The sequence below is a fragment of the Cervus elaphus genome, chromosome 20, assembly GCF_910594005.1.
Source record: "Cervus elaphus chromosome 20, mCerEla1.1, whole genome shotgun sequence".
Classification (NCBI taxonomy): domain Eukaryota; kingdom Metazoa; phylum Chordata; class Mammalia; order Artiodactyla; family Cervidae; genus Cervus; species Cervus elaphus.
In genome coordinates, this window is record NC_057834.1 from 41843109 (window position 1) to 41869811 (window position 26703).

The 26703-nt window shown below is 55.7% G+C and overlaps 1 protein-coding gene and 1 non-coding gene across 6 annotated transcripts; both read left to right on the forward strand.

Annotated features, from left to right (window-relative positions):
• The first annotated feature begins 1848 nt into the window (after positions 1-1848).
• RORC (RAR related orphan receptor C) lies at positions 1849-26695 on the forward strand. Of its 5 annotated transcripts, none has more exons than XM_043877765.1 (11): positions 1849-1959; positions 4617-4646; positions 16346-16431; positions 16710-16851; positions 18121-18633; positions 18974-19095; positions 19928-20060; positions 20225-20332; positions 20515-20625; positions 22108-22217; positions 25185-26695. In XM_043877765.1, the coding sequence occupies exons 1-11, from the start codon at positions 1920-1922 to the stop codon at positions 25344-25346; spliced, it is 1557 nt and encodes a 518-aa protein (XP_043733700.1). In that variant the 5' UTR covers positions 1849-1919; the 3' UTR covers positions 25347-26695. The 5 variants fall into 5 exon arrangements, with proteins under 5 accessions (XP_043733700.1, XP_043733702.1, XP_043733699.1 ...); XM_043877767.1 differs by having other exon boundaries at positions 20225-20296; XM_043877764.1 differs by having other exon boundaries at positions 1865-1983.
• TRNAG-CCC lies at positions 9284-9356 on the forward strand. The gene has a single exon. It is a non-coding gene; the product is annotated as a tRNA-Gly (tRNA).
• Positions 26696-26703: the final 8 nt, after the last annotated feature.

Consider the following 26703-nt stretch of genomic DNA (forward strand, 5'->3'; position numbering starts at 1 on the left):
GATGAGGCACAGAAAACAGAAGGGCCATAGGCGCGGGGGGTTGGCAGGGGGAAACACAGAGAGAGGGTCCTGAGTGGAAGCAAAGCCAACTGTGGGTGGGGAGGGGCCAGCAGAGCAGCACTCCCGGTGCCCCTGCCCCCCTGCCTCTCACTGGCTCTATTGATCTGCCTGGGGGTTCTTCAGAGAGCTTCGCTTACTGAAGCCTGTCCAAGGGGCTGCACCCCAAAACAGACCAACATCCTGTTCTGTGCAGAGAAGTGTACACAGATGCGTGGGCCATGCATTTACCAAAAGGACACGTGGATAATCAGAGCCTCAGAGGCACAGACACACGCCCTCAGACTCTCAGTACGAGAAGGTCCCCGAAAGTTTCCGCTTCACTCTTCCTCACTCCCTACCCCCGTGTCAACCATCCTGGGAGCTAGAAAGTCCTCCTCTACTTCTAACCTCTGTCCTGTAAGCTGCAGCCCTCGGAGACTCTGGGAGCCACCTGGGAACGGAGGTGCTGCTGGCAGCCGAGCGTGAAGCTCCAGGGTGGGGCACAAGTGGAGGATGGCGAGATGGGAGGGCAGGCCCGGGAGGGGACAGCCACCCGCCCTCTCCACGCCAGGTGCCACGTGCACCACGTCGGGGGGAGTGGGCTGCAGTCACGAGGCTGAGGCGTGTCTGGCTCCTGCTCTGCTGTTTACCAGCTGGGAGTGAGAGCAGGAGGAGGTGCCAGGGAGCCTCCCCACTGCAGCCTGGCCCCTGGCCAGCCGGCCTGTTGGGTAACCAGGAGAGCCAGGCCCAGCTAATCAAACTCTGGGCCGAGGCTGTGCAGGGGATCAGTGGCACCCAGGACCCTCAGATGCTGAAACCTGTGGCCTCCCCAGAGCCCTTCCTCCATGGGGGCTGCCAGACTGGGGGAGGGGAGGTCTCCTTCCTGCAACTACTGCATGTAGCGTGTCTCCTCTACACTTCTCTCCCATTGCTCCTCTGCCTCGGCACACACCCCCAGGCCTGCCCCCAGCACCCAGCAGACCAGGAGGCTGTGAAGGCATCAGGGAGCCGGGGAGTTCTCGGGAAGGTCAGCAAAGTGCAGAGGCTAAGCAGGCAGAGGAATCAAGGAAACCAAGGACTGCTGGGATGAAGCCGACCTCACCCTGTAGAAGAGGCACCATCCCCCAAATAAGCCATCCCATCTTCATCTCTCCCCTCCCCTCCTCCCCTTCACCAGTCATCTGTCTTGGTGGCTCTGTGGTAAAGAATCCGCCTGCCAGTGCAGGAGACTCAGGTTGGATCCCTGGGTTAGGAAGATCCCCTGGAGGAGGAAATGGCAATCCACTCCAGTATTCTTCCCAAGAAAATCCCAGCGACAGCAGAGCCTGGCCAGGCCACAGTCCGTGGGGTTGCAAAAAGTCAGACACAACTGAGTGACTGGGCACGCATGTCTTGGTCAGATAGAAAGCACATGATTCTCAAGTCACAAAGACCTGAGTTCAAATCACAGCTCAACCACTTATTGTCCTTGTACAATCCTTGGGCAAGTTGTGACTATCTTCGAGCATCATCTAGCTTATAAGCATCACATAGTTATCTGCAGCAACTATGCTTGCTCCATGATGGACATTGGGAAGATTGGAGAAAATCATGGATTTACAGCAAGTGACTGGCAAAGGACCCAGCACACAGTAGGTGATGCAGAAAGGCCAGTGCCCTTCCCGTCACCTATCCTGTCTCTCCTCAAGGCCCCAGACTCTGTTCCTCCCATCTCTCCCTGTGTCCCCTCCTGATGCCGGGACGCTCTGCCAGCCACTCCTTTCCCCTGCCTGCTCTCGGGCCAGGTGCTCCCTCCCTCCTCCCGTTTCCCTCCCCTGGGCCCTGCTCCCTGCCCTCCTGGGCAGCCAGGGCAGCAAGGACGGCACCAAGGGAGTTGCCCCATGGACAGGGCCCCACAGAGACACCACCGAGCCTCGCAGGGTAAGGGGCCCTGCAGCCTTACAGGCAGGTGGAAGGGGCTCCCAGGAGGTGCAGAGGAGAGATGGGAAGGCGCTGGTCCGGAGTGAGAGGAGTGGGGCAAGAGAAGAGAGAAGGAGAGAAAGATGGGATGGCAGGGGAGGGTAGGCCGCTGAGACAGGACAGGTCTTGATAGAGACTGAAGGAGACATGGGAGGAAGGGCCGGGGACCAGACAGAGGAGAGAAAGAGGAGGGAGAAGCAGGCAGCACATGGAGGGGAAAAGAAGCGAGACGTGAAGAAGGAAGAGACAGGTGGGCTGGGGGAGGAGAAGAGAGGAGAGGAGAGTCAGGGAAGCTGGAGGGAAGAAGGGCCCGCGTGTGGGCCGGGTCTGGTTTCAAGTGAGAGCGCCCCCTGGGAGGAGGGGCGGGCACTGCTCATCCGGCTGGGACCCCAGGCAGCAGTAAGAGGCCGACCACTCCACCTTCTGTTCATTTAGCGACGGAGGAAGCCGTCCTGCCTCTAAAGATGGCAAAGGTCAGGGGAGCAAGCAGTAGAACCCTGTCCGCTGCCCACGCCCACCCCCTCTGGCTCAGGGTCGGGGGTGGAGGATGCGGTTTCATTTCTGCATAAAATGTGGGACACTCGGCCAGGGGTAGCGTGGGGCGGGGAGGGGTGTGGAGAGTCAGGCAGTCCTTGGCCCCAAGGCGGGTCTAACTCAGAGGCCGCTCAGCAGGATCCCATGGCCACATGCTAGGTGAGGTGTGAGCCCTGAGGTAAAAAGTGGTGGGGCCACCTGGTGGAGGAAAAACTCCACTGCCCGGGCAAGCAAGGGGAGCTTCCCCACCCCAGGCCTGCTGTGAGGTTCAAGGCTAAAGGTTAGAGAGAGGGTGCCACGTCAGGGAGGAAGCTGGGTGGGGCCAGGCAGGATTGGCGGCAGGCGGGAGGGGCCGGATGGAGCCACTCCCTCTCTGCGCAGTCCTCCCCCCACCCTACCCCACCCCAGCTGAGACCAGGCCTTCAAGTGCCTCACTGCCACCCAGTCCAGTGGAGCAACTGGCTTGTAGGGGGCATCTCCTGGGCAGAGGGACAGTGTGTGAGCCGGGAGGGTGGGCAGAAGGGAAAGATGCTGAGCACTGGACAAGTGCTGTGCTGAGTCGCTCGGTGGTGTCTGACTCTTTGCGACCCCATAAACTGTAGCCCGCTAAGCTCCTCTTCCATGGGGATTCTCCAGGCAAGAATACTAGAGTGGGTAGCCGTTCCCTCCTCCAGGGGATCTTCCCAACCCAGGGATCCAACCCAGGTCTCTTGCATTGCAGGCAGATTCTTTACCATCTGAGTCACCAGGGAAGCCCATTGGGCAAGTAGAAGGAAAAAGTAACAGGAGAGCGGGGTCAGAGGTCAGGGAACATACAGGGGGCTTCAGGCAGGCCTGCAGCCTTTACTGAAATGAGAGACTGGCCTTGTGCTCCGTGAGGAGCTGCTGTGTGGATGTACAAAATGCAGTAAGGTCTGGCAAGGCAAGCTTCGCAGGGACTCCTTTGATTGGTGTTTAATAAAAGTTAACCATATGAATGAATGACATGCTCTTCCCTGCTCCAACCAGGCTCTAGCTAAGGCTTCCCCCTCAGCAGCTGCCCCTCTAGAGGTCTGTGCCTCCCTGCCTCCCTCCCACATCAACCCACCTGTGCTCCCTACAGCCTTCTCTTCACCTGGACCAGCCACACACAGCACGAGGCATTCCTTCCTCTGCAGGCTGAGGGGCCAGTGGAGCCAGAGCCTGCAGGAGGCAGTGTGTATGGTGGGGGTGTCTGTGCTTGCAGCTCTCCCTTCTTCTTCCTCCTAACATCCTCACTACCCTACCCTCAACCTCTATACCTCGAAATTCCCAGGTGCTTGTGGGCACAGACAAGCAGTCAAGAGTTTTAACTCTGCCACTTGGCTCAGTGGTAAAGAATTCTCCTGACAATGCAGGAGACGCAGGTTCGATCCCTGAGTCAGGAAGATTCCCCTGGAGGAAGAAATGACAACGCACTCCAATATTTTTGCCAGGAAAATCCCATGGACAGAGGAGCCTGGCAGGCTACAGTAGTAGGGTTGCAGAGTTGAACAGGACTGAGCATGCTTGTGCAGCCAGCAGAATATTTACTGTGTATCTCTAAGGGGCAGCCCCTACAAAATAACAATATGAACAAGGCGGACACAGTCCCTGCCTCCATAGGGCTTACTGTCTAGCAGGAAAGCGCCCTCTTCTTAGATCATGAACAATTATAGCAGTGAGATGATGTGATGAGCGCCAGGAAATCAACTGCTGGTGCTGCGTGTGTCAGCACAAGGGCAGGAGGGCTTCTCTGAGGAAAAGACCTGATTGGGAACTTGGAGGATGAAAAGTTGTCTAGATTGAGGAGGGGCCAGGGAAGGGCCTTCCAGGCAGAAAGAAGAATGTGGGGAAGTCCCAGAGTGGTGAGGAGCCTGGCACATTTCAGGATTTGAAGAGGCTTTGCATGACTGTAGGGCAGAGTGAAGAGAGCAGTGCAGTGGAGGTGGTCCCACCTTCTCCTCAGATGCCAGGTTCTTCCAGGAAGGATTGGGGTAGGGATGAGGGCCTGAGCATTGGGGAGGATCTCTTGATCCTCCATGGTCCTCAACTTTTGGCCCTGACCCCCTCTCTTCTCCTTACAGAGCTGCTGGCTGCAAAGAAGACCCACACCTGTGAGTAGAGGATTGGGGCAGGAACTGGTGCTGGGGTGTGGAGAGATGGCAAAGAATTCAGCAAGGGCGCTAGGAGGTTCATGTAGAAGCAAGGCACATGCCCTGCATGCACAGAGCTGGGGCATCCGCGCAGAGGTGGCCAGGCCTGAAAGGAGGTGGAGGTGGAGCTGAAACGCCAGGGAGATGGGGAGATGAGGAGGAGGAGTGAGGAAACCTCAAGACTGGGGGACAAAGGGAGGAGATAAGGGAGAAGCCTGAAAAGTGCGAGGGAACATCGCAAAGAAGTAAGAAGAGGACAGTGAAAGGGGAGCCCCAGGAAGGAGAAGGAGTTGCTGGACAGAGGCACAGGAGATGCCGGGTGGGGCTGGGGGTGGGGGGGTGTGGGCGGTGGCGGAGATCGCTAGGTCAGGCAGGGTGGCCTCAGGGACTCAGGGAGCCTGCACCAGGCTTTGTGGTGGCAGAGTCAGGTTTGCTGTGCATCTCTGTGGTTAACACATCCCAAGGCATGAACAAGCCTGGGGCCAGCCTGTGCAGAGCAGGAGAACAGGAAAGCCTTCATCTTGGTAGGAAACACATGGAGAGAAACACTCTGGGTCCTGGGGACGTTGAAAGGCTGAGGCTGCAACATGTGAGGAAGGGATTAGAGCTCGGGAAGGACTCACCAATGGATACTAGCAAGGAACACCTTCTCTGGGGAACTCTCAACTCATCAGATCTATCCTCCTAGTTCATAAAAGAGGATACACCCCCAGAAAATACACCCATTGCACCTTGGTCTCAAAGCTCACGTCCCATCAACATGCCCTTCCAGCCCCAGGATGCCTTCTCAGAATCCTTGAACTGAGGAGGACCACACCAGGGCATGAGAGGTCACCTGCCTTTCTCCATGGCCCTCCCTTGGGCTGCCTACCAGTTCCTCCTGAGAGCTCACTGCAGCTCTTTCTGCTGCCATCATCACCTGGAGCTCCCTGTTCCAAGCAGAGAGATCTCAGAGGGCCCAAGCATCACCCTCCTCCCTGAGCTGGTCAGATAGGGGCTGGGGGGCCACCAAGAGGCTACATCCTTCTGAGTGAGGGGTTGCTTTGCTCAGCACAATCCTGATCAGTGCCTCGCCTGCCCCTAGCCACAGGGCCCCACGGAAATGCTGAGCAGGGCCCTGGGAGGAAAGCGGGTCAAGGAGTGACGCGGGTGAGCTGGGGGAGGTGGGGGCCAGGGACCATATGTGGGTGGGGGGGAAAAGGGGGACTTTCGGAGCATCTGGAACTGGAAGAGGCTAAACGCCATTCCTACCCTCAACCCCTTACCACAGAAACCTCGGCCAGGACCACACCCCCTCATCCCCTTCCAACCCGCTGGCCCTGTGCAACCATACCTCCACCCCACCCCCACCCGTGAGGGTCCTCAGGAGAACATGGGCTGACAGCCCCTCCCGCAACCCACTGCCAGCTTCTGCATGCCCAAGGAAGGCCAGCAGGGAAAGGCCTGTGCCAGGCGCCATTAGAGTCCCAGCAAGATCAGAGACCTCTTAGGAGGTTTGGCCCAGAGAATCCAGGAAAGATTAATGCCTCCCCCAGGCCCAGAGACTCTGAAAAGTGGGCTCTAGAGTGGAGACAGTCATAAAAGGGGGCTCCAAGACAAACCCAGGAAGGGAGAAGGCCAAGAGGGACTCCCAGACTGAGAGGGGCACCTGATTACTAAGGGGTCTTGAAGAGGGAGCCCCGAGGTTGAGGTGCCCACAGAGCAGATTTGAGGCTGAGAGGGCCTCTGAGGTTGATGGACCCCGAGAAGGACTCCAAGACCAAGAAACTCTGCGGAGACTCCCACAGCAGGACACCCTCCTAAGCAGACCTGAACCAGAGAAAGCTTCCCATTTCTCAAGTGTAATCTGGGGTCAAACACCCTGATTTTGAATCCTGACTCCACCACTTTGCTAGCTGTGTGACCTCAGACAAGTTACTTAACCTCTCTGTGTCTCACTGTCCTCATCTTTGAAGTAGGGATAATGGTACCTACAACACAAAGTTTTCTGTGAGGATTAGATCATCCACATAAAGCCTTAAGAACCATTTCTGGCACATGGTTACACATTATTGTTAACACCATCTTCATTCCAAGTTCAGCAGTTTTGCTCCTGAGGAAATTTCTGACCGACTAATCCCTCCTACAGATAGTGGCATTTGTCTGATGGTTATTACTGCTACTAGAATCACTTATGCCCTGGCCCAGGGCACGCACGGTGTCTGCAGGGAGGGCATGAGCGTGGTGGGTGGTGGGCAGCCTCCCAGACTGCATCTCACTGAGCACGACTGTCGGCAGGCCATAGGGTCGCAGGTGGCCCCAGGCAGACATTCTGTGACTTACCTCTAGAAATAGCCCCGTCCCTGGAGTCACCTGGCAAAGAGGGTCAGGCTCTCGGGGATCCTCGGGGGGAGGGGGAGTAAGGACCTGGCCCCAGGCTCCTGTGAGCTCCATTCCGGCTCCCCAGCCAGAACTACCCCGGCGGGTGGAAACAGCTTTTACGCGTGTGGCTGTCGCCTGTGGTTTTGGAATTTTCCAACGCCCCCTGCGATTGGCTGCCCCGCCCCTCACACTCTGCCCCAGGCCCAGATTGGCCACATGGGGCGCCTGTCATCCTACCCGCTGCACCCCAGGGGGGTGGGGGGGTGGAGTTGGGGGGGTTGTCCCTCAGCCACCTGTGTGGTGCAGATCTTAAACCCCCCCGGCCCAGAAGCATTGGGGGAGAGCTAGGTGCAGAGCTGCGGACTGAGGCTCTGCCAAGAGGGCCTGGCCCCCAACCCTGCTGTCAACTGCACCCCATCCCTGGACCACCCCGGCTAAGAAGGACAGGGAGCCCAGGCGGCAAAGCCCAGGACTCAGTCATGAGAAGTAAGTGAATGGGCCTCCTGGGAGCGGGGAAGCCTGGGGCCCATCATCATTCCCGGGCCTTCTGAAAAGGAGGGAGCAGTGTGGGCAAAAGCCAAATGCTCCTCCCTGGCAAGGCGTGTCCTGGTCAAGGCTAGGAGCTGTTGGGTGGCGTAGTCGTGGAGTCTCGTTCCTCAAGCGGTTCTCGTAGAACAGTCGCTGTGAAAGGACTATTGAGGAGCTCCTCTGTCATGGGCTCTGGCAAGGATCTCCCAGGGTAGGTGAGGTGCCCCGCGCCTTGTTTTACATAAAGAGACTGAGACCCAGAGGGGCCCAGTGCTTCACCCCTAGATCACACAGCTGTGGTAGGTGGAGGCTGGTAATGAACAGGCAGCCTGAACTCGTTGTCCCGGCACCCACTGCAGCGTTTCCCTCCACGCCTCCAAACTACCTGTGGGCAGGGTGAGAAAGGAGGCTGGAGGAGCCACTGTGCCCTGAAGCAGAGGGTCAGCGAGGGTAAAGAGCTGGCAGCGGGGGTCAGAACCCCAGCATCCAGGCCTCTGGGCCATCATACTCCCTGCCCACTGCAGGATCATGAGGACCAAGTGGAATCCAGCCAGGGTGGTGGGGTGTGTGTGTGTGTGTGTGTGTGTGTGTATGAGGGAGAGACCCCTCATCCCAGGTTCAGATGCCCATTTGATGAGTAGGATTCAGGCAGTAGAGATGAGAGCAAAAAGCCTTCAACTTTACCGGCTTCCTGGCCCAAAGCCATGGGCCAACAGCTGGTGGGCAGATGTCTGGGGTCCCTGTGCCTTCTAGCAGAGCAGGGGTGGGCAAATCGTCCTCATGTGGAGAGCCAGAGAACCTCCCAGAGCACAGGGTGAAGGACGAAAAGGGAAGCCCTGGACCCCTGTGGCCTGAGGCGTGAGGCACCCCCAGCCTCAACTGGGGGTCTTCCCACAACCCACAAAAGAGAGTCCATATTGTGTACTGGAAAAACCCATGGGCTGAGTCTAAATACCAGGTTCTGAGCCATCTCTGTCCCTGACTAGCCTTGTCCTTAGGCAAGTCATTGGGCCCCGTCTCTTGTTTAAAAAAAAAAAAAAAAAAGTAAGCTGAATTTAAAAACAAAACTAACTTTAGAGAAACTCCCGTTCTGACCAAGAAGAGAGCGGTGGTCTCCAAGTAAAACATCCCCCAGGGTAGTGGGGAAAACTCGGGGGACACAGAGAGGTGGCCAAGGAAAGGAAGGGGCTTCACTTCCACACTTGGGGTGGAGACTCCAGTGCAGGTGTATGAGTGGGGCAGTCAGGAGGGGTGAGGAGACCCAAACTTCAGTCTCCCTTCTAGCTTCTTCCCAGTAGCAGCAAAGGTTAGCAGGAAAGGTTAGCAAAGGTTAGTCTTCCCAGAAATGGTCTCAAATCAGCCAGTCCGCCTTGGGAAGCAATGGTCGGATGTGCTTCACAGCCTGGCAGGAGGGCAGGAGAGCCCGGGACTGAACGGGGGAGACACTGAACAGAGCAGCTCTCCATGACAAGCCCACCCCCCCACCAAGCTGCTAGGCTGGAGAGGGGCCTCCTCCCCTCCGGGACTGGTGCCACCAGTCCTTCTCACCTGGACATCTCTGGGTACCTCACCGTCCCTCGTGAGTACCAGCTACCACCATGTCCTCTGACCTTCTCTGGGGCGGGCACAGCACTGGGGGCTTGGAACTGCGACCCACACAAAGGCCAAGGTCCAGACACACAAGGAGCAGAAAACAGACCAGTGGGGCTTCCCTGGTGGTCCAGTGGCTAGGACTCCGTACTCCCAATGCAGGGGGCCCAGGTTCAATCCCTGGTAAGGGAACTAGATCCCACATGTTGAAAATAAAAGATTCTGCATGCTGCAGCTAAGACCCAGTGCAGCCAAACAAATGAAAAAGAAGAAGAAGAAGAAAGAAACCAGACCAAGAAATAAAGAGATGCAGAGGCCAAACTCAAATGACAGAAGATCTATGAAATACATGGGGAGAGAGGGATGTCTAGATAGAGCTACAACTGGAGAAATGCCAGGAGAGCCAAAACATTACAACGTGTAGCCTGAGACAGGACTGAAGTGCAGAAGATGGAAAGGCACAAAGACACGGGGTGACAGAGGGAAAAGAAGGTGGGCAGGAGAGGGGAGACGCTGAGTATTGATCAGGTGTAGGAAGGCAGAAGTGGGAGGGATGGAATTTATAGAAGTTTCAAAAGAATGATAGGGACTCCATCATGACCTGCTGCCGAGTAGAGAGGGAACATCCATTAGCCAGAAGAACTCCCCAGCCAGTCAGAGGGGAGGGTGGCCCCGCCAGCTCACTCCGGGGCATGGCTGGAGTGGAGCCAATGGACATAAGGCCCTGGCATTAGGCCTGGATGGGGAGGTGGGAGGGCAAGGGCTATGAGGTTGCGTTCTCGTCTTTGTTGTGCCCTGATCTTTCTCAAGTCTGGTCATGATGAGGAGGACCTGTGACCCAGAAAGGAGTCCAAGTCCCAGGGTGCCACAGACTTCACCCAGAGAGCTCAGGGCCACACAAAGGGCCCCCTCCTTCCTCGAATTGCTGTTGTACCTTTGGCTTTTTCTCTCTGCCCATTCCTAACAGGAATCCCAAACACCTCCAGCTCAGGGCTCTAGAGGTTGGGAGCACCCCAGCCTGTCCCATCACCAGGAAACATGGGTATTGGTGTGGCTGCCCCCCCCAGGGGCTCCCTCCCCGTCCCCTGCCTCTGTCCCCTGATTCAGACGGGGAACTGGGACTTTCCCATGCTGAGAGCTCTCCTCGAGAGGCAGCCCTGGGGTCGCCTCCAATGACTAGTCCTTTCTGAGATCTCATCTCCACTCCTCCAGCTGCCCCCTCCCTGGGACTCCAGGCTCAGAAAGGATGGAGATATCCATCTAGGAGGAGGGATGGCAGGCAACAGGGCAGGGGCTCGGGGCCAGAGCCTGGGTTTTTCTGGGTGCCCTGGCCTTCCCACAGCAGCAGAGGCCCTCTGGAAAGGAGACTCGAGCCTCGGGAAGGTCACTGGCAGTGCGTCTGGGCTCCTGCTCCTTACTGCTTCCTCCTGGTGATTCATCCCCTCCCCCCATCCCCTGGTTGTTTTCACTCAATTCTTTTGTTTCCCCTCCTTTCTCCTGTCCCAGACTGCGGGGGTGGCGGGGGCACCAGGAGGGGGTTTCAGGTGGCTGGCTGTCTTTCGTAGCTTTTCAAAACCCCAGACTCTCCCTCGCCCACCTGAGTTTTAGCTTCGCTACTTTCTCAGCCCTGGGACCTGGGTGTATCAGCAGAAAATTTTCACGAAGGGCAGGCAGGAGCGTTCCCCAGGTACAGCGGCTTCTGTTCTGACCCCCACCCTGCCCTCCCCCTCCTGCTCTTTGCGGCGGGGAGCCCACCGCCGTGGTTTCCAGCTTTGCAGAAGCTGCGGGAACTGAGAGCTGAGAAAGGAGGGAGGCTGGTGACCGGCTGGGGTACACAGGGATCCCCTGGCCGGAGGTGTGGTCTCTGTGGGGAGAGGGACTGAGTTGGAGCTGTGGGGTGAGGGCCCCTGAGCTAAGAAAAGAGATACAGTCCTCTTTCTCACTCAGTCACTCACTGGTTTCTGCAAAGAGGCCTGCCAGCATGCCTGACCTGAAAGCCAGACCACACGCCAGAGGAGCTGTGGTCCTGCGAGGAGTCCTAAGTCAGGAGCTCGGCTGGGGTGGGCGAACCATGGTTAAAGGCAGGAGGGGGCTAACACCACAGGGTAAGGTATGGGACAGAGGGAATAATGACTCTCTGGATCTTTAGACTAGACATGAGGCCCAGCTTTAGTTCCATAGGTGTCCTCCCTGAATTCTGGTCCTAGCCCACCCCCCTCACTTCACACTTCCGCTGCAGCCGGTAAACATGCCCCTACCCACAATCTGCCTAGTGCATTTGGGTGTCTCATCCTTCTAGAGTGAAAGGCTCAATGGTTGGGGACACTGCCTCTCAGGTTACGGAGACCTAGGCTTACATACCAGATCTCCCACTTCTGGTGAGGACCAGCAAGCTTGTGCAAACTTAGTCAAGCCACTTACTCTCCCCGGACTCAGTTTTCTCATTCTTAAAATGGGGATGATACATAGAGTACCTACTTCATGGGACTGTTGTGGTCATTGAACGAAAAGTGTATGTACAGCCTGGCACAGAGTAAGAATTCCGCCAATGCTTATGTCTATCATCCTTGTGTGTGCTCAGCTGCTCAGTCATGTCTGACTCTTTGCGACCCCATCAACTGTTGCCTCCCAGGCAAGAATACTGGGGTGGGTAGCCTCCAGGCTTTTCTGTCCATGGGATCAAAAATACTGGAGTAGGTTGCCATTTCCTTCTCCAGGGGATCTTTCTGACCCAGAGGTCAAGCCCATGTCTCCAGTGTCTCCTGCATTGGCAGGTGGACTCTTGACCACTCTGCCACCTGGGAAGATGCCACCTGTCATCATCATCCTTCATCAATGTCCTCTGGAGAAAAAGAGAAAGAGGAGAGAGGAAAAGCCTAGCCTTGGGTGGATAGAGCACCAGGGGAAGATGAGGACCTCAGGGTGCCTCTGCCTGCATCTTTCTCTGCCAGAGCTGGGGTGGTTCTGGGGTTTGAGGGGAAAGATCCCCATGGGTTGCAGCCCCTCCTTTGCTCCTACCACTTCCTCTCTGTGGCAGAGGGCACCTGGACAGGGCCCAGGGCTGGCTTTCTAAGGTGGCACAGGGCCAAGCTCGGGATGCATTCAAAGAGCGCTATCAATGAATCTTGCAGCTGCGAGAAGGGTGAGATCAGAGGAGGCTGGAGGGAGGGGCCAGCCTTCTTGGTCTCTACCGCATTTCCCCGCAAAGGACGTGCTCAGAGGAGGCTCCCTGGGGGTCCTTCAGTCCCCAAAGCAGTCCGCAAGAGATTCATTTTCTTTTCCTAGCACCTTATTGGAATGAAGTTTTAGAAGTCACACCGGTTGGCAGATGAAAGAATGAGCTGGGGAGGAGACCACCAGCCCCACCCTTATGCCCCAGGAAGAGGCAGAAGCAGGAAGAGGGACTACATTCTTGCTACTCTGAAATGTAGGGTGAGGACCAGCAAGCTTGGGCACCAACCAAGAGCTTGTTCAAATGCAGAACCTGGGGCCCTCCGACTTCCTGAGTAGGGACCTGCATCTTGACTAGCTCCCTAGGGGACCTTGTTGGCAACTCAGAGGTCTAGGGTCATGCAGTCACTAGGTGGTTTCAGGAGGTATCGTGTGTACGTGGGCACGTCGTCTCCCTCCTTGGAATTGAAGGGTCTCCTTTGATGGGCCCTGGGAGAGAACCGCAGTGAGCTACACGGATCTTCCTGAAGCAGCAGGCGAGGTTGGACATAGAGGGCTGCTGCGGGAGCCATGCTGCAGGGGTTGACCTCGAGGCTCCTGACCTCTGCTTAGCTCTAGTTCCTGGCACTGTCAGGCCCTGAGATGGTAAGTTCCTGGCAGGCCAGGCTCCTGGGAAACAGCTTGAGTAATCCTGTGATTACTCAGCTCCCCTCCCCAATCTGGGTTCCCACCAGCTGCTGCTTCAGGGACAGGGCTCATGGGGGGAGGTTGCAAAGGTGAGGTATTCAAGGTGTTTTTCAGCTCCAGCTCACCCGACCGCCACCTCTGCCAGTCCCCTTCCCGTCCTCTCCCCGCCCCTCCTCCACAAGTCACACTCGTGTGCACCGGTACTTTCTCTTTGAGGTTTTGGGTGGATGGCATGGCTGGGGTACAGGTGGCAGGGCCAGGAGGGAGGAGTAGGATAAGAGGGTCTGACGGCGCTGACAGGGCCAGGGCTTGGGCATGGGGCCAGGACGCCAGTGTGGGTTTTTTCTGTGTTTCCGGGCTCTCTCTCCATCTCTGCGTCTGTCTCTGTCGTCTCCCGGTCCCAAACCTCTTGGTCTCTCTAGCTGAGAGGCTGGAGGGTCTAGCCCCAAACCCCTGACCCTGTGTGCCTGTCTCACTCTGTACCTCTGTCTTGGACTGTGGCTGGGGAGTGTGGGACTATGTTTGGCTGGCCTGGTGGCTGGGGTCCAAACGCTGGTCTCCCCCAAACACGGGTATTTGTGAAGGTGGTCTGTGGCTGGCCACATCGTCCTATGAAAAGGGCAAGGTCCCGGTGACACTGTTGTGAGGTTCCTGGGGCTGGGACCAGCAGTGGGTCAGGCGGTGGGGCCGAGAGACGTGTCTGGGTCAGCCGTGTGGTCAGCGCATACACGCACACGGATGTGGCCCTTGGAGAAGGGAAGAGGCAGGGAGGCCTGTGGTTGAGCGCTGGGCTGGAGCCCAAGTTCCCGCTGTGGCTTGGCCTAGTCTCCCTCCCGCTTACTTTTTGGGTGACCCACGATGGTTTCTGCCCTCTCCGGGCTGAGGGCCACTGGGGAGTGAGATCCCACAATGCTGGAGGGGAACTGTGTGGGGGAGAGGCAAGAGCTGACTCCGCAGGAGACAAATACTTCTCTTGGGCCTCAAATGCCTTCGGGGTTCTGTTCCCACCGCTGTGCTCAACGGCACAGCACACAGTGTTTACAGCCACAAGGCACTTACCTCGGGTGATTCCATGTACCCCTCTATGCTAACGCCCGTCACCCCCTGCACCGGCAATGAAGGCTGTGCTTACCCTGATTTCACTGACAAGGGCCCTGAGACCTAGAGAATCCAGTGGCTAAGACGGGCAGGCGTCCCTGCATTCTCTGCCCCTTTTCTAGGTATCCAGTCCTCCCTTGTTCTCTCTTCCCTCCATTCATTCCCATCTGCTCTTAATTTACTGGAAAGAATCTGAAAGCTCTCTTGCCATCTGTCCTAGATGATCAGGACAGCCTATTGGGTGGGTGCTGGGCAGGCTAGGGGACCTGCCTGAGAACTCAAGTTAGGAGAGACTCGCGTTCTAATGGAAGGATTTCAGACACCCTGTCCCCCATGAGAGGCAGCTGTACTCTGACTCAGGTCTAGGCTAGCCTGAGGGGATGATGGTTTAAGGGTGACAAAAACAATATTTGGGGGAATGGTGGGCAAGCCATGGTCACCCTCCCCACCTCACATCAGCAGGCCCTACACCACAACCAGAATCCAGGCCTAGGCCAGAAGAGAGTTCACAGGACTGTGGATTTGGCCTGTAGGCGGGCTGCTGCTTTCTCTGACCCTTGGAATCAGAGATGAGGAGGGGCTGTGGTCCTAGACCACTTTTACGTCCTGCTCCATCCCAGGCATTCTCCCTCAGAGGGGAGGCAGCAGGTCAGCAAGGGCAGAGGAGAGACGCGCATGCCCTTAAGGAGTGATGAAAACACCTGAAAGGGGACCCATCCCTGCCCAGTCTCTCCAAAGATTGGCTGGTGGGGAGGCCGGCGGCTCCCTGAAACTTAGCAGGGAGCTGTGGGCATTGACAAGGATGGGGCAAAGTAGGAATGAACCTGGGGCCAGTAACAACCACAGCCATGGCACCAGGGAGGTAGGTTACAATGAGCTTAGTGGGAGAGGGGGAGGGTCCTGGCAGCCAGTGAACAAACACTAACACACAAATGTGCACATGCACACACTGGCCCAAGCAGCTATGCCTGTTGGCTCATGAATCACAAATACCTTTCATGTACACAGGCACACACGAGCAGCCCTTCACACAGGCAACGTGCCCACTGATGTGTGTGCCCCTGACATCACAGACATGGATCAGCAGAATGGAAAGCTCTGGGGAACTGGGATGTAGACCCAGGTCCTGAGTAAGCTAGCTGTGTGAACCTGGGCCAACCATCTGATCTCATCTGGCCTATTCCTTCCTCTGTAAAGGGAGAAAAAAAAGAGGTCTGAATGATCTGATGGTCTCTAGTCCCAGCCAGCGTTAACATTCATGATTTGGGCTCACACAAGTGGAGGCAGAGGCCCACGTACACACACGTAAGCATCCACACACAGAGCCACCCTCTTCTCTGAGCCAGGAACCTGGGAGCTCTGTTTGATCTGCCCCCTGGCTCTCAGACATCCAGAAGAGCTGGCTTGCTGACCCCACTTTCCTGGGCTCCATCTGGCTTCTCTCTACCCTCTCTGGGCCCCACCCTGTGACCCTGTCCTCCCGGCCCCCCAGTCTCTGCACAGCCCGGCTGAGGATGGCAGGCAGCTCTACCTGGCCCCCAGGTGCCTCCCGCCTGGTGCACCACATCTTCCCGCCAAGCCCCACACTCTGCCCTGGGGGCCAAGCCCCAGCGGGGGGAGGGCAGCTTAGAGGAAGCCCCCTGGGCGGGAAGCAGGTGTTGTGAAGTAGTGAGGACTCCTCGGTCCCCAGGCAGGAGGGAGGCAACTAGAGCTTTTCATCTTGAAGGGCTGAGCAGGTGGCCTCTCTGCAGCTGCTCTCTCTGCCCCCGTAGAACTGATACAACCCCAGCCGCTCCGCAAAACTAAAACAGCCCCCACAGATCCTTTGCTGAGTGGCATTCGGCATTCACTCCTCCTTCCATCTTACTGTTGTTGTTCAGTCGATAAGTCCTGTCCCACTCTGCGACCCCATGGACTGTATGCAGCCCGCCAGCTCCTCTGTCCATGGGATTCTCCAGGTAAGAATACCAGAGTGGGTTGCCATTTTCATCGCCAGGGGATCTTCCTGACCCAGGGATTGAACCCACGTCTCCTGCTTGGAAGGTGGGTTCTTTACCACTGAGCCACCAGGGAAGCCCGGTCTTCCATCTTACAAGAGAGAGAAAGCAAGATGGACTGGGATAGGGCAACAGAGGACACACCACGTCCCTGTATCTACCTCCCAGGTGCTGGGGTAGGATGAACTGAAGGTTCCCGGGCTGACCTCTGCTCTCTCTTTCTTCCAGCACAAATTGAAGTGATTCCTTGCAAAATCTGTGGGGATAAGTCATCTGGGATCCACTACGGGGTTATCACCTGTGAGGGGTGCAAGGTGAGTGCTCGCTCATACACAGTCTTCAGAGGACAGGAGAGGGGGCTCGGCGGCCTTCGTACTGCCTGCAGGGCTGGTTTCCTGAGACAGCTAGGGAGCTGCCCGGCGGCTCCCTGCTTGGAGAGCCCTGTGCACTGGAGGGCCTTGTCTTCAACTAGGGGAGTGACTGCAGGACAGACTGTAATGGAGGGAGAAAACTGAGGGGCCTCCGATCCGGAGGCCCTCGGGCTGGCCGGGGCCTGGCCAGGATCGGCAGCACGGCTTCCCCCGCCCCCCAGGGCTTCTTCCGCCGGAGCCAGCAGTGCAGCGTGGCCTACTCCTGCACGCGCCAGCAGAACTGCCCCATTGACCGCACGAGCCGCAACCGATGCCAGCACTGCCGCCTGCAGAAGTGCCTGGCCCTGGGCATGTCCCGAGACGGTGAGGCCACGTGGGCAGCCCCCCAGGGCTTCAGTCGCCAGAGTGGCGGCCTGACCTACTGCACCACACAGGGGTTAAACAGCCTTCCGGGTCTCCGCCATCCGTCCTTCCCACTGGCAGGCCCTGGTCTCCTCCACTGTCCCACGTGGGGGTGGGCAGGCTGCCCTCATCAAAGGTCTTCACAGTCCCCAGCTTCAGGCTCTGCAACAACAACCCTTATTTTCTCAAACTCCTAGCCCTTCTCCCCTTCCTCGGGGGCGGGGAGGGGGACTCCCCTCACCCGACTCCCCTCCAGCCCAGATCCCATCCCCATCCACAGTCCACATCTTTCCCCAGCTGCCCCACTGCTCCAACTCCACCTGGCTCCCCGAACCCCCATCCCCAGCTTGGGACAAAGGGCTGTGACTATGAATGGGGCCAGAGTCACCCTGAGAACAGCCCGGAAGGCTGACGTTGGTGAGGGCGGCTGTTCCTGGTGCCTTTTTCCATCTTTCTCAGCCACGGCCCCCTTGCAGCCCCCAAACAGCTCCCCCCTCCAACACCACAGAGGGAGCCCAGGGTGGGGCTGGGGGAGGCATGAGGTGATGGGGAGTCAGAAGGAGCCTGTCAGCACTTTTCAGCGCCCAAAATAACAAAGTGAAAGGAAACACGCAGGGTTGCAAAGGGGCAGGCGGGGTGAGGGGCTGTGCCCCCACACCTGGGAGGGGTGGCGGGGTGAGTGAAAAGGCAGGAAAGAGGGCAGAAGAGGATGTTCAGAAGCAAGCCGCGGAGCCTGGGTTGGGCTGTGGTGAGTATCTAGGTCACAAGGGAGCCTGCAGGCCTGACCACAGGGAGACCTGTGTTCTCGGCTCTCCTCTTCCTCCGACCCTCCTAGATGGGCGAGGTGACCCCGATACAGCTTGAGGCTCCCTCCTCAGCCATCCCCAGCCCCATAGCAGGAGGCCGGGCTCCTCAGCCCAGACTCGTTGCTCAAGTTCTGCCACTTAGTCAAAGCTGGTTTCAAACAGGGAGAGTTTGCTCAGAAGACTGATACGTCTGCTGATACACCTGGGCTGGACAGAGCCCAAAAGCAGACAGGAGTGGGGGGCAGTGGGTCTTGAACAGAGATGCCTAGAAGGCAGGATCTCGGGCCAGACTGGAGAAGCTCTGCTCGGAGTGAGCTCTTCAAGGAGCAGCAAGTTAATCCTGTAATGATCACAATGCCTATTGACTCTGCCCTGTACCACGTCCTCCCGCCTCCAAAACTCCTGATCCCCCGACCTCTTTCAGCTGTCAAGTTTGGCCGCATGTCCAAGAAGCAAAGGGACAGCCTGCATGCAGAGGTGCAGAAACAGCTGCAGCAGCGGCAACAGCAGCAACGGGAACAAGCGGCCAAGACCCCTCCCAGGGGAGCCCAAGGAGCAGACCCCCTCGCCTGCACCTTGGGGCTCCCGGATGGGCAGCTACCCCTGGGCTCCTCGCCTGACCTACCAGAGGCATCAGCCTGTCCCCCCAGTCTCCTGAGAGCTCCAGGCTGCGGGCCCTCCTACTCCAACAGCCTGGCCAAGGCCGGGCTCAACGGGGCCTCATACCACCTGGAATACAGCCCTGAGCGGGGCAAGGCTGAGGGCAGAGAGAACTTCTATGGCACAGGCAGCCAACTGGCCCCGGACAGGTGTGGACTTCACTTTGAGGACCCCAGGCGTCCTGGGCTTGGGGAGCCAGGACGGGGCCTGGACAGCTACTTCACCCCCAGTTTCCGCAGCACCCCAGAGGTGCCTTATGCTTCCCTGACGGAGACTGGTAAGCAGCTGGGGAGGCGGAGAGCGTAGAAAGATGAGGGAGGAGCTTCCAAGAAAGGGGCCCTCTGGGACTTCCTTGGTGGTCCAGTGGTTAAGAGTCCACGTTTCCACTGCAGGGACATGGGTTCAATCCCTGGTCAGGGAACTAAGATCCCACATACTGTGCAATGCGGCAAAAAAATGGGGTGGGGGGTCCCCAGTCAGCATCCCATGTAAACCAAGCATACACAAGGGTCTGGGGGGAGGCAGAGCAGGGCTAGGCCAGGCAGAGGAGCGCCCTTGGTATGCGAAAGGTAGGAGCTGGCTGAGATGGAACCTCTGCCTTCCTCCCCTGGCCCCAGAGCACCTGGTGCAGAATGTTTGCAAGTCCTACCGGGAGACGTGTCAGCTGCGGGTGGAGGACCTGCTCCGTCAGCGCTCCAACATCTTCTCGCGAGAGGAGGTGGCTGGCTACCAGAGGAAGGTGAGGCCAGGACACCGCGCCGGGGAGGAAGAAGCCCCGCCACTACCCAGGGAGTCCAGGGACGGCAACCTGCACACATGAGTGGGCTGGGGCGAGGCAGGGTATCACAGAGAGACACCGTGTGTGCCCGCTTTTAAGTATGCACCCTAGCAATAGGTGAGAGCATCTCCTTAGCTCCTGCCTGTGGTTGTTTTACCTGGTCTTCATCCGTAAACAATTTGCCTGCAATGTGGGAGACCTGGGTTCGATCCCTGGGTCAGAAAGATCCCCTGGAGAAGGCAATGGCAACCTACTCCAGTATTTTTGATCCCATGGACAGAAGAGCCTAGAGGGCTGTAGTCCATGGGGTTGCAAAGAGTCAAAACACCACTGAGTGACTCACACACACACACACACCCATGTCCTTCACCACCCAGACCTAGAAGCACAGGCCTTAGCATACTCTCCTTCCTCCTCCTCTATCAACAATAGTCAGACTCCTCGTTAGCATCTGTTTCAACACTCTTTCTCTGCCAGGCACTGTGCTGAGCACTTTACATAAACTATCCTTGACCCTTACAACAACCACCCTATGAGGTTGCCATTCCTGTTTTTAATGGACTGAGAAACTGCGCACAGAGGAGTTCATAGACATACTCCACGTCACAAGATGGTGGAGCCAAAGGCAAATTTAGATCCACTGGGCCCCAAAGTGCACTGTGCTAAGACTAGGCTAAAAACACAGGTGCTGAGAATGTGGGGGGGTACTTGCAGTTTTGTCTGGGTTCCCAGGGCCTTGGTGGGGTCCCGGGGGTCCTAAAAGCTCCAGTGGGACCTTCCTCCTCCTCTGCAGTCGATGTGGGAGATGTGGGGACGCTGTGCCCACCGACTCACCGAGGCCATTCAGTATGTGGTGGAGTTCGCTAAGAGGCTCCCGGGCTTTATGGAGCTCTGCCAGAACGACCAGATCGTGCTACTCAAAGCAGGTGCCCAGGGAGAGCGGGCGGGCCGCAGGGTAGTGGGGGCCAGTGTGGAATGTGCGGGGCTGCGTGGAGGGAGGTGCCTTCAGGGAACCAATACACTGAAGGGGGGCAGGGGCAGATTCCTGGCTCTGCCCGACGCTGCGCCTGCATGTCTCCCCGCTCCCCAGGAGCCATGGAAGTGGTGCTGGTCAGGATGTGCCGGGCCTACAACGCTGACAACGACACAGTCTTTTTTGAAGGCAAATACGGTGGCGTGGAGCTGTTCCGAGCCTTGGGTGAGGGGCAGGGGGAAATGAGCGAGAGGAGTCCGATGCCAACCCCATCCGAGGCTTCCAGACCCAGGGCGCCCTCTCTTCAGGACAGATTGCCCGCTCTGCTCCAGACACCAAGGGGGCGGGTGTCCTCGGGCACCGTGGCCTCACCCACCTTGCTCACTGTTTCGTTTCCACCCTCCCAGGCTGCAGTGAACTCATCAGCTCCATCTTTGACTTCGCCCGCTCCCTGAGTGCCTTGCGCTTTTCAGAGGACGAGATCGCCCTCTACACAGCCCTCGTCCTCATCAATGCCAGTGAGTGTCACTGGGCTTGGGCAAAGGACAGTCAGGCGGTGGGGGCCCGAAAGGTACTGAAGAGTCTGGACCTTGTGTGCTGTGCGCAAACAGCCTTCGCAGGTGGCGCTAGTGGAAAAGAACCCGCCCGCCAGTGCAGGAGACATAAGACATGTGGGTTTCCATCCCTGGGTTGGCAAGATCCCCTGGAGGAGGAAATAGCAACCCACAGGCGGGCGGTGGGGGCCTGACGGATACTGAAGGGTGTGGACCTTCGCTGTGGTTAAATCTGGGAAGGCGCTTTATAGAGCAGAATAAGCCCACCCAATGTTGCTGTAAAATAAGATCAGTCAAAATAAAGATCCAGAGGAGTCTGAGAGAGGGAAGAGAGAAGCGCAGGTGGGGCTGGAGAAGTGGGGAGGCATGAGGAAGAGAGGAAGTGAGCCGCTTCCCTGAGAGCAATTAGGCTGCATGTGAGTCCCTGCCAGGGATTCCATTGTGGCCCCACACTGGAATCACCTGCGGAGCTTTAAAAAATGAGTGCTGTGACTCTGACATCATGGATCTCAGGTGCAGCCAGAACACCAGAATGTTTCACAGCCTCTCGTAGGGTATTGTAATGTGCCAGCACGCTTGAGAACCGCTGCTCTGTGTGAACTCATTTTAAGACAACACGCCATCGGGAATTCCCTGGTGGCCCAATGGTTAGGACTCCACGCTTTCACTGCTGAGGGTGCGGGTTCAGCCACTGGTGCGCAAACTAAGATCCCACAAGTCCTAGGACAGAGCCAAAAATAAAAACAAAAGGCTACCTGCCATCAGGGCAGGACTCTGGATGTCCACTCCACAGAATGGAGTGGGCTGGGTGAGCCAGCTGAATGCTAAGGATTCCGAGAACCTGGGGAAGTGGGTTGTGCTACTAACCTGAGTTTGTAGACCACATTATCAGTCCACTGGCTCTGCCAATGAGTAGAGACAGAAACATGCCCCTTGAACTGGAAATAAAGACTGAAAAGATGACTTCTGGTTATTTTATGGAGTCAGGACAAAAGGTGGTTTGTCTCTTGAAGTTAGCCACAGACTGCTGCAGAAGCCCCAGTGCTGACCTAGGTGGCTGGCTACACAAGGCCCATCTCCTCTCTGGGGCCATCCTTGCCACGTCGGGGTGAAGGGGAGATCTTTTCTTCCCCATAGCAGAGTTTTAATGGAGAGCACTGAATTAGCTATGTGAAATATCAGGTACCAGGGAGAAGGCAGCCTGGAACTGGGAGATCAGAATGTCTCATCTCTTTCATCTCTCCCCAGTTTTCCTTATAGAGAGCTACTCAAGGCCCCAACATCTTACCAACTCCAAAACAACACACACCCACACCCCCTACACTGTCTCTCACTCAGCTAAGAAGATCTCTGTTCAGCACAGATGCCCAGAATGACACACCCTTTGGGGGAAGTTAACGTCCATGTTCTTTCTTGTTTTTGCTGTGGCCCCATCCCCTCCTTCAGACCGGCCAGGGCTCCAAGAGAAAAGGAAAGTAGAACAGCTGCAGTGCAATCTGGAGCTGGCCTTTCATCATCATCTCTGCAAGACTCATCGCCAAGGCATCCTGGCAAAGGTAGGAGCAGTCCCTGGGACAGAGGAGGTCAGGCCCAGCGCCAGATCTGTGACCTCAGGGTTTGCGAGAACCAGGGTCTGAGGGTCCAGAGGAGGAAGTGCCTGAGAGCTAAACTGTATGAGAGAGTTTGCAACAGCACAGGACACGGGGACTGAGCAGTCACTTCTGTGTGGGTACAGATGAAAAGTTAGGGAGCCTGAAATTGGGAGGGACCTCCAGGGAACAACTCAGTTTAATAGAGCCACCGCTTACCAGCACCTGCTTGTACTGTGAGTGGAAAGATACAGAGATGCTGTCCTTACCCCCACCAAGAGTTTTTAACCTGCTGTGAAGAAGAGATTTGTATACCAATGACTCTAACGCAGAATAGGATGTAATATGGGATAAAATAATAACGTGATTAACAACATGCTTTCCCTGATATACTCATCTTTGTGACAACTCAGTCAGTAAGAGAGATGTTAAAATCTCCCTGTAGTGATAAGGAAACCTAAATGACTTGTTCAAGTTTACACAATCGTGAGTGATAAATGCAAGTCCCAGGGCTCTTTCTACCACATCTCTATGCCCCTGATATATTACTACAATAAGAAATATTGGGGAAATGTGACAGCGTGGAATAGGGATTAAAAATAACTTGAGGGCAAAAGGAGAGGATCATAAATGCTTCCTAGTGAAGGGGGCATTTAAACTAGGCCATGAAATATTTATTTTAACAGGCATTGAGGGGTGGGGTAGGCATTCTAGGCTTAGGGAACAACATGAGAGCAAAAATAAGGAGGCAAAATGATGTGTATATGGAGAAGAGTTCCTGGAACATTTTGACTACGTGTAAGATCAGAAGCTGGGATAGATTGATGGGGGCAAGAAAGTTGCTGAAGACAAGCTTAAAAATTAGGTCAGGGAGCAAATCAGAGAGGACTTTCAATGCCATATTAAAGAATTAAGACTTTATTTCCAGGCAATGGAGAGCACCAAAGGCTAGAGGAATGATATCATCAGAGCTATTTTTTAGGCAATTCAATTTGGAACCAATGTAAGGGGACCATTTATGGAATGGTTCAAGCAATGGACCCTTGCTGGGTGCCAGGCACTGTGCTGGGTGCTGAGAATACAGAGATGACTTAAATGACAGTCTCTGCCCTACATAAACCTCAAGTCTGGTAGGATAGTTCAGGAGGAGGAGAACCTGGGAGAGCAGCTGGAAAGCAAATCTGGTGGAATCCACCTTCGGCATGCATCACCTCCCCACCGTCACCCTCCTCCTGTCGGTGCTCACTTGGACCATTAGAGAGGCCTCCGACTGGACCCCTGCTCCACCAGGTCCGTCCTACTGCAGCCACACGGCACTCCTCAGTGCTCCTATAGCTGCCATCATGCTGAGAATCAAATCCAGAGTCTGTGCCGTGGCCACCTGGCCTCGTGACATGACCCCCGACTTCTTTGCTCACCTCCTCCCCTTCCACTGCCCTCTCAGTCACCCATTCCAGCAGCACTGGCCTCCTTGCTATTCCTTGAACACATCGAGTTGCTTCTCAGGGCTTTTACACCTGCTGTTCCAGGTGCCTGGATGCTTCTTCCCCTAGTTTTCCAAACAACCTGCTCCACCCCTTTACTCTGGAGGGGTTTTCCCAGGCCACCCCATCCAAAACGCTTTCCACCCATCAGTCCGCTTTATTGTTTTTTTAAAGAAGTTTTCTAATATTTATTTTCTGGCTCCCTCACTAGAATACACATTTAATAAAGGTAGAGATTTTATTTTATTCACCGATGCACCACCACAGCCCATCACAATGCCTAGCCAAAAGGTTCTCAACACATACAATGAGAATGAGTGAAAGAATGAATGAGTGAAGCTGTGCAAGATAAAGCAGGAGGAACGAAGAGAGGATGAATTCAAGAGGTATCAAGGGACCCCATGCTGCCTGCTCTTCCCTGACTGTCCCTTTCCTAGATAATTAACCTGGGGAGAAAGGGATGGTGGCTGGCGAGAGGTGTTTTTAAGCCTCACTTGGTGATACAGGAAACTGCAGAAGATAAATGGTTTTCTCAGTCTTTCTCCAGTGAGGTCTCTCTGCCTCTGTCTCCTCATGGATCTCTGGGTCTTTTTCATTCCCCTCCACTGGCTGAGGGCTGGCAATGTTGGCTTACTATTTTCAGTGTTGGATATCTGTTTGGAAATTGCTTAGTCCAAAGAAACAGTTATTGAGCATTTGCCGTGCGCAAGCAGTACGATAGGTACAGAGGATACAGAGTGAGTGGGGGAGGAGAGGGAGGGAGAGAGACTCAAGGAGTTTAAATCTAGGCTGAAGAGATAGACAAACTGGATCATTTTCCTAAAATGGGATTTAAGTGCTACACAGAGGGAAGCCCAAAGAATGGGACCTTTAATCCAGGGAGGAGGAGGTAACACCAAAGGTAAGAATTAGCCAAGCACAGAAGAATCGAAAAGGCATTCCAGGTAAGGGGAACAGCATCAACAAAGGCAAACAGGTACCTAACAGTATGTACCAGAGAGTCACAGACGTTCACTATTATAAAAGCATGGGGACTTCCCTGGTGGTCCAGCGATTAAGACTTCATGCTTCCAGTGCAGAGGGCATGGGTTCAATCCCTGGTCAGGGAATTAAGATCCCACATGCCACATGGCACGGCAAAAAGACTTTTTAAAAAAGCATAAGAGACTGAGTTAGAGAGCCCTGAACAGGGCTTATTTAAGGAGTATCAGGAACACCATTTGGGGGTTCGGCCAGAAAACATGTTCCTATCCCACTGCAGTTCTCACGTGCCTCCAGTTCCTTGAATACAGACCTACCCCTACCAATGGGATCTGGCTGACCCACAAGTGCTGAGTGTGCAGGGAGAGAGTACAGAGGGTTATCCCAGCCCAGGAAGGATGGGAGGACTTCTCTGACCTGGAGACAGAGCTGCAGTACTCACCCTCCTTCCCCATGAACCCACCTCCAGCTGCCACCCAAGGGGAAGCTGCGGAGCCTGTGTAGCCAGCATGTGGAAAAGCTGCAAACCTTCCAGCATCTCCACCCTATCGTGGTCCAAGCTGCTTTCCCTCCACTCTACAAGGAACTCTTCAGCACTGAAATCGAGTCACCCGAGGGACTGTCCAAGTGACCTGGAGGAGGGACTCCGTTCCCTTTTCTAGAGCCTGCTGGCTCACCTTTCCCTTGGCCTTTTCCTTTCCTGTGGCCCCTGGAGGGTGGTCTCTGTCTGTTTGGGGGGATGGGTGAACAAACGCTGAGACTGGGTTTCAGCCCACCGGCCTGCCTGGCAGCAGGCCAAGAACCAGAGGGTCGGGATGGAGGGGCTCCATCCCCAGCTTCAGCTTTGTCCAGACTCCTTTCCCATGCCCTGTCACCCCTAGCTTCTGGGAGGCCTGGGGTGGGATACAAGGACCTCTTGGAGGACTTAGGTATCCTCAGGACAATAGAGGGTTCCAGGACACCCTGGATGAATGGAACTCACCTCTGGACTCAGAAGCTAAGAATAGGACTTTGAAATACCTCATTGCATTTCCCTGGGGGCTTTGGCTGGGGTGGTGCAACAAGCTTGGAGACTGGCGGCCGGAGCCCAGAAGGACCTGTATATAACATGAATCTGCATCACTAGGTGTTCTGCCTTCCCCCTCCCTCCCAGCTCAGCAAGGAAATGGTTAGGCACTCTGGGGTTTTGAAAAAAAAAAACACAAAAAACTGGATATGTGAAGGGTAAGGATGGGATGGGAGTAAGGGAGGGGCTGGGGATGATAATTTTATGGGATTTGCATATAGGGATAGGGTATGATGAAGACCAAGAACATCACAGACAGTTAGAACTCAGACTTCTTATGTGCACTTTAAAAATAGACTTTAGGAGTTACCCAAACCTGTCAGAGACACACATCTACAGACAGGTGAAACATACTCACACACTCAACCTGCAGTCATATGGCTCTATAGACACATTTAATCTGACACAATCTCTGTCTTCCTTGAGGTCACAGCTCAGAGGAACTTAGCAGTCTCAGGGAAGAGTCCCAATCCTGAGGAACCCCAAAACATTTCACCTGGTGCTCAACTTCACCAGTCTTAGGCCAGGGGTAGCCCAAACTCTCTGCCAGCCCCAGCTGTCTTTGGTTGCAAGAAATCCTAAAAGGCTGGACGCCGATCAGTCACAGGGCCAAGGACAGACCCTTGGAGTACTAGTTGTCTGGTCCCCATCCTGCAGCCCTGCTCTTATTATGAAAAAGGAGGCAGATGCAATTCCAGCACTCTCTACGTGGATACCGCCGGGTCCAGCAAGGTGGAGAAGACCGTGATCTTGCCCAAGAACTTCTCTTGGTTTTATAAATAGCTGTGTGCCCTCCTTGGAGGGAAACAGCAGGTGGTCAGGAGGTTTGGTTTTTTTCTTTATTTCTCCTCTCAGGGGAGTGTAAACATAAACCCCAACCTGTGCCATTCTTTATAAAATGATTTCAAAGGCAAGAGGTGTG